Source organism: Plasmopara halstedii (assembly GCF_900000015.1).
Source record: "Plasmopara halstedii genome assembly, contig: Scaffold_117, whole genome shotgun sequence".
NCBI lineage: Eukaryota > Oomycota > Peronosporomycetes > Peronosporales > Peronosporaceae > Plasmopara > Plasmopara halstedii.
Genome location: NW_020187038.1, coordinates 1 through 7,050, shown reverse-complemented (window position 1 = coordinate 7,050; position 7,050 = coordinate 1). Strand labels below are relative to the sequence as shown.

Here is a 7,050-nt window from a genome sequence, read left to right as displayed (position 1 = left end):
GCCGCGGACGCACTGTCCGACATTGCACCGCGTGCGGGAGACGAAGTTGAGCTCTGCCCATGTTCGCTGTCAGAACCAGCTAGACTTGGTGAATTCAGTGTCGTTGACACAGGGATCCTTAAGCACAGAAGTCGTTTTATTTCAATGAACCAAATTGCAGTATCTTGCGGACACGCGAGCCTCGTTGAGGCGCTAATCGATTGGAACCGTAAATGCTCACAATCTTAATGGGGGAGAGTCTAACAGTGTTACACGTACCCTGGTAACCGGGGGGTGTCACACGAGATGGGCATGGTGTGACTGCACCCGAACAATAATACGGTATGTGGCTGGGTAGCCAGTAAAAGTGCATGTATTATATATATTAAGGAAAACCTATACATTTAAAGTTAAGCGGCCTTGCCGCAGATAAAAATAAATAAAAGTCAGTTTTGGATTTTAAACGGAAGAGTTAATTAGCCTTGGGTTAAGACATTAATTACTATTGGAGTAAGCGGAATGCGATCCGCTAAACTCGTACTTGTTCAAGTATAGAACGAAGGTCGGTGACCTAAGTTACGCTTCCTCAAAGCGCAAAGCTACGACAGCCCCGCTGCATAACAGCTCTTCATACAGTATTAAGCTTTTTATGCAGCACTGTGGCAAAATATTGTCATGCCATCCCTTCTTAACGTTGACGTTTGCCGTTTAAACCTTGCGCTTCACTCCCCAACGCAATTCGTAAGATCTTGTGAGTCATCATTGTCCATATCAAGCAAGGATTTTTCTTCTTTCTCTCATCTCCACTTGCTCGGGCGGAAACGTGACGCAGGCATACGTCTTCGGCTGGATAAGTTTAGCAACTTTTTCACGATCGCTTCAAACCGACATGTACAGCTGCCTTTTGATTGATGCGTCTGTTCATTCATTCAGGTAGCCTGGTATGACAGAGTCAGCGTTTTAGGCAAAGTTGGCTGCCGTGACAGCCTGACATCGCGATTATTTCGTTTCGGATGTCAATTTGCAAAAACGAGTGTTCCAGAGTCTGGACTCCAGACTCGAAGTAACTCTTGTATTTTGAGGATTGTCTTATCATTTTAATTTGATAAATTTATCGAAATTTCATTCAAAATCCTTCATATTAATGTTTCGAAAGCGTACAACAAATAGCCGAATGTCTGAATTGGCAGTGATGTATGGGATACTCGATAAGATATACGTTTTAAAACGCATCGTTTTCGCTATCATTAGTTTCATACGTGTGCAACATTATCTAATTCGCGAAGCCAAGCCTGCACGATGACGTCCACCTTTTCTTCGGCTTGAGCGATGACTTTATTGTCAAATCGGCTGTTTCTGAGAGCTTCGAGTGCTGTCATCGTTTCTCGCACTGCTTGTGACGAAAAGATAATGCCTTCATACACATTCACACGATGTCGCTTTGGGTTCAAAATTTGATTGACCCTATCTCTCACCATACCCGAGCCTCGACGCAAAGGCCTTTTCCATACATCAGAATTTTGTCGAATTGGTAAATGCACCGCTTCTGATCTCGTCAATACATTACGCTGTTGAACATCACAAACTCTGCTATTGCCCGAAATCTGCTTTTGTGCATTCAGTCTTTGAACTCCATCGTGAGTTCCATTCGTGCTTGAATCCTGACTTTCTAGTGAAACTTCATTCGCAAGATCACTTTCGATTCTTTCAATTGATAAGTTTGAGCTTCTATCTTTATTCTCCGTCCTTACTCGTTCTGAAAACTGAAGTGAATCCATCGATCTAAAAGGTTGCAACTGTAACCTTTCATGTAAATAGAGTACATCCATCTGCGTACAAAATTGCTCGAACCCCAAGTGATTCGTCTCCGATTGTTTCCAACGCGAATTACAATCGTCGTATGTGGTTACCATCTCTTTCCAAATTGCACAAAGCTTTACGGAAGAATGATGAGCCGCCAGTGTCGGATCAATACCAGGATACCGTCCTAATGATCCTTCGATCCTAAGAATAGTAAGAGGCCTACTGGCATAGATCTCAGCTACATCTCGCCAGTATTTAGAATTACCATCCACCGACTTGATCTTTTTTCCTGTGCCTGGTACTGCTCCAGATTCGGCAATTCTGGTAATTAAAGAAGGACAAAAGATGACATTGACTAGGACAAACCCACAATTTGGTGTCCTGCCCTTGATGATACTAGAAGGACCCGATTGTCTCTGATGTGTAACCTTGTGTTTAGAATATCCTGTAAACAATACACCTTGTCGTCGAGCGCGTCGATATGTCAATAGTAACTGAATGTATCCGTTTTTAGAATTCATTGAAGGTTCAGACTGAGGATGGAGACCTAATTTCGTGCAGGCTGCCCGTAATTTCTTGCATTGGCATCTCTTGAAAGCTTCGGCTAAAATTTCGTCTGGTGTGGCTTGTTCAGAATTGTTCACCAATTGAACGATGTCGATTGTCGTTTCTTTTTCTTTGAACATACTTCCCGATGCTTCTGGTGACGTGAATTTACTCTTGCCTGGAAATGGATTAGCCTTAAGTAATAGGGAAAAGTGAAAGACTCTATCTAACAATATCTTGTACTAAAAAACAATCTTTTGTATTGGGGGTTGCCATAATTCTAGTAACATGTTAGCTTAGTGTAAAAGATAAATAATTTAGCTTATCATCTACCGAGCACTAACTCAACTCGAATACGCCCATCTTTAAAGCAGAGTTGATAGTTAAGGTTAACCACGACACTGTGCCAAGCATCTCAATCATATAATTCGCCGCAAGTACTAATTCAGTAGAAGATAACTGGCTAATCGAGTAGAACAATGTTATTTTCTGATCAATGTTGATATGCTTAATGAGGGAGATTTCTTTTATTGTAATGTGTCATTAGCAATGCCGCCTATGCACATTTTGACCACTGAAAATGCAAACGCAGTGGAAAATGTCCTAATAAGCGGAAACTGGACGCGAGCGCTGAGCGAAAGTCGTAGTTTTCTAACACCATGCATCATGCAGGTAAACTATATATAAGCTACGTTAACATCATCATTGTATCCTCAATTTTCTCTTCACTGTAGCTTCGACAAGACGTAAACTCAAGTTCTCTACGAATGACAGAGGAAGTGTATGTTATCGCTTGCTAGACTACGATTTTATTGCATCTTTATTAATTTATTATGCAGAGAAAGAGTCCTGTCGGTGTATCTTCAAGCAGTATTTGAATTGGATCTTGATGATGAAGTGGAGACGGCGACGGCTATCGTCAAAGCTTTGTCACCTCTACCAGATGATTTCGTTATTAAATGGAGCAGCTTCTTAGTGGCTATGAATCGTCGAATGATGGCAAGACAATGTTTAGAAAACCTATTGATATCACAAGCTGTAGACGGAGCCACGACCTTAAACGTCAAACATTACATCAAGGCTGTAGAGATTCTGGTGCTGTATTTGCTACTGCCTGACGACGGATTGGAGGCTGCTCAAAACTTCGTTTCTGGAAATAATATACTGGAAGATGGTGATAAGATGGTAAAGAGAGTGTCTAACATTGGCTTTTATCAGAATATACATTGAAATTCTGCTTTGTTTGTAGCAACTATTACGTCAGATTCAAGCAGCACATACGGCCACCCAAGAGGCTAAAATAAATTCTGCATCCGACCAAACAGCGAGTGATGATCCAGCGCACAAACTTCAATCCTCCGTTACGAAAGAAGCTAAGGGCTTGCAACACCATAACTTGAAGCAAGAAACAACTTTAAACTCGTATGTCATGATTGGAGGAGCAGCCATTGCACTGACTGTTGCGGCTATAGGTGCTTTGCGATATCGAAAAAAAATGCATCAGGTTGCTTCCAACGCAGTTTCTGTCATTACGAAAGGACTTGCAGATGCAAAGTATTCGTTGTTTGATGCATAATTTTTAGCAACAGTCTCTGATTGAATTCGACAGAGATATTGACGCAAGTTTTGTTATACGTCGCTTATCTTGACATTCTTCAAAACACGTTGATTCTTCGAGATGCTCATTTCATTCAATATATCATCTTATACGGTAGTCATTTAAGTACTATTATTTGGAGACATAATGTATTAATCCTATTCGTTAATTCATATAAGCACGATTTTTATACTTTTAATATTCATGAGTACTAAACATACGAATTTGTAAAGCAAGAATACGTGATGGGCTCACACATTGCTTGAATACTGATATAAGTGATCATTATGTTATCAAAGCTGATGATTCATCTCTTTGTGGCTGCAGTTCGCATGAGTATAGTAATCAGGATAACGTGACTCAACGTTTAGTATTTTTTAACACTTATTATTCTTCAGTCCACCATTTTGCAAAGCATATTACACAGTATCATACTACTGTACCTACCAGCTGTCGTGCAGGAACGCAATATTGACATTAAGACACAAAAATTGTTAGCACGACAGCAGCTGTTTATTGTTCTTGTCTCTGTATTTATATCATGAAACGACATTATGATCATTCTACAAATAAACTCTTTTCTTTCATAGTACAACAAGACACTAAATCAACACTTAACTTAGCAATGTACTTCGAAGTATAAATTTATGAGATCTCCCTGATTACAAAATTGTGTCTCTGCCAATCGACAATTTGTCCCGTTCTCTGTCGTTTAATTGAAATATCACAATGTGATTATGCACGCACTTGACTTTCGACCGAGGTGTGGCTGTCAGAGCTTCACACTGTGTTGTCCCGATTTGTTTACGTAAAGAATGAGCACTTCACATGGTCACTTTACTCACTCAGCAGCCCCGACAGTATTATTTGACAGTCACGAGGATGATGTGAGCATGGCTACGACAAGATCAAACCAAATGACAGCTAGTTTTAGAATACTTACACGATCTCGTGCTGCTACAACGAGTTCAAAGAGTCAGGCGACTGAAGTCCTAAAAGGAAGAACTAACATGACTGCAGCAGTAGACATTTTTTGTGAGGATCCGATTATTACCGAGAAGTATCAGGTGATACGAGTCTCGGAGCAACGCCATGATGATGTCCCTACTCCTCAAAATATTAAATCTGCAAAAAAAATTATGCCAGAAGACCATGCGCTACCTGCTGAATCGGCAAATCCGTTTAGCCCAATTTCAAACAGTGGTATGAATCACTCACAGACACTGACAACCCAAGAACTCATGAAAGAAAAAGTCGATGAAGATGAAAAGGAAGACCAAGATCACCAGCAAGAAATGACAACATCTGAACACCAAGATCGCTCCCAATCACCAAAGCAAAGCATGTTTGGAATTAATTGTTGGTCATGTTGTGGTCACTCATATCCGAACTGGGTTTTACGCTTGTGCACTGGCTTGGTACTGGTACCGACGATTGTTTGTGGCTTACTTTTTTGGCCGATAGTGGCCGCATCAATGCTTACGACAATACTGATGTCTATCTGCACTTACGAGCATGCATGGTTGTCTCATCGCATTCACAAACAATTACTCACAACTTATCAGTGGTACGAAGGTAGTGAAGGATCACCCGAAGCTGAGAATGCTTGTATTGAGAGTACTCGATCCAACGCCTCAGCAGTCTGTGGGTACGTGAAATCTGAAGACCGAGATTTAAATCACACGTATTTTTCGACAGCTTTCACTCAATCAATGCCATCAATTCCAACCGGTACTATGATCTGTTCAGACGATGGTAATATGACGTTTATGAATGCAAATGACAAGGATAGTTTTGCCGATCCGGTGGCAGAAGCCGAAGCGATGACGTGTTCCCATCCACCTTCTGCTATCCATTATCTAGATTTCGAGGCTTCGCGAGGTATCTTACTAGAAACGGCAAATGCCGTGTTTTGTGGAAATTTGTGGCTCGCACGGATTGTAATAGCTGTCTTGTGTACTATTTCTTGGGTTATCGTTTCAACTGTGCTTCTACCATTAATGGCGTTTCCAGTGATTAACATTCCAGACGATCTCGCATCTGCTACTTTTTATTTTTGGGTGGTAAATTTTGTCGCTGCACTCTGTGTGGTAAATTGTCCCACTATATCATGTGCAATTTCAATAGTGATACAAAAAGCTGCTTATGAAGTCCTTTTATTCAATACATTGAACTGTCCATTGGTAGCTTCAATGGAATGCAGTGCAAGTCCTCTGACATCCATCCAAACCTTACTCTTAGGCGCAATGGCAATTATACTCGTACATGCACTCACCGCGCATGGACCTGCTAATCTCGTGGTTGCAGTAACCCTTGATTTGCTGGGTTACGTTTATGTTGCAGGAGCGTTGGGTTTGCTTGTCTCAATGATAGACCCAAGCGATTCGAGCGACACTTGGGCGACAATTTGGCTTGGTATGCTCATTGCAATGTGGATGGCACAGTTTGCTGGTTACGTATGCGATGTGATCATGTACCGTTTACAACTTCCTCATATAAAGCTACTACCATCGCATATTGTTGTGACATTAAACGTCGAGGCTTCGCTATGTGGTATGGTGGTGGGCAGCCTAACATTTGTCGTTGGGGGATTTGCGCTGAACGCACCTGGCGGTGTTGTGCCCAAAATACTATTTTCAATTGCTGGTGTGATGATGGCACAATTTGGCCAAATGTTACTCTTGTTGATAAAAAAAGCCGCCAGTGTTCGCTGGAGTGGTCGTCTGATGCCAGGTTTTGGCGGTCTATTGGACGCCTCGCACGCGATGCTCTTCGCGTCTGTTGTATTTGTCAAGTATTACTTTCATGTCGTGGCACAAGCGACTGATAATATGGTTGAAAGCGGTAGTATCAGCATGGAACTATAAGTTTAAATTAGCATTATAGAAAAATTCAATTATTTATTCAGTTGATTACTTAAACGGCATGGACTTACGTCGTATTGGTTCGTCGTTAAAATTTATTTTTGTCGCATGCAGCATTGATGGCCCAGAGTCTGAAGCTCGACGAGCATAATACGATACTTGTTTTAGAATTTGTTCAACTGACGCGTCATCTGCTGATGGTGGTGCCAAAAGCGGCAGCGTATACTCTTCATCCTCCGCATTTGTCGTCAGAGAGCGTTT

At 41.4% G+C, this 7,050-nt stretch overlaps 3 protein-coding genes across 3 annotated transcripts; 2 read left to right on the top strand and 1 right to left on the bottom strand.

Annotated features, from left to right (window-relative positions):
* Nucleotides 1-1,232: 1,232 nt before the first annotated feature.
* On the bottom strand, nt 1,233-2,468 carry PHALS_00586 (uncharacterized protein; the record flags this gene model as incomplete). The annotated part of the gene is made up of 1 exon (XM_024717668.1): nt 1,233-2,468. One exon carries the CDS (start codon nt 2,466-2,468, stop codon nt 1,233-1,235), a length of 1,236 nt encoding a protein of 411 aa, XP_024586810.1.
* Nucleotides 2,469-2,832: 364 nt separating this feature from the next.
* On the top strand, nt 2,833-3,904 carry PHALS_00585 (uncharacterized protein; the record flags this gene model as incomplete). Its single annotated transcript, XM_024717656.1, has 4 exons — nt 2,833-3,000; nt 3,063-3,109; nt 3,168-3,513; nt 3,578-3,904. 4 exons carry the CDS (start codon nt 2,833-2,835, stop codon nt 3,902-3,904), a joined length of 888 nt encoding a protein of 295 aa, XP_024586809.1.
* Nucleotides 3,905-4,740: 836 nt separating this feature from the next.
* On the top strand, nt 4,741-6,792 carry PHALS_00584 (hypothetical protein L917_09946; the record flags this gene model as incomplete). Its single annotated transcript, XM_024717645.1, has 1 exon — nt 4,741-6,792. The coding sequence occupies one exon, from the start codon at nt 4,741-4,743 to the stop codon at nt 6,790-6,792; it is 2,052 nt and encodes a 683-aa protein (XP_024586808.1).
* Nucleotides 6,793-7,050: the final 258 nt, after the last annotated feature.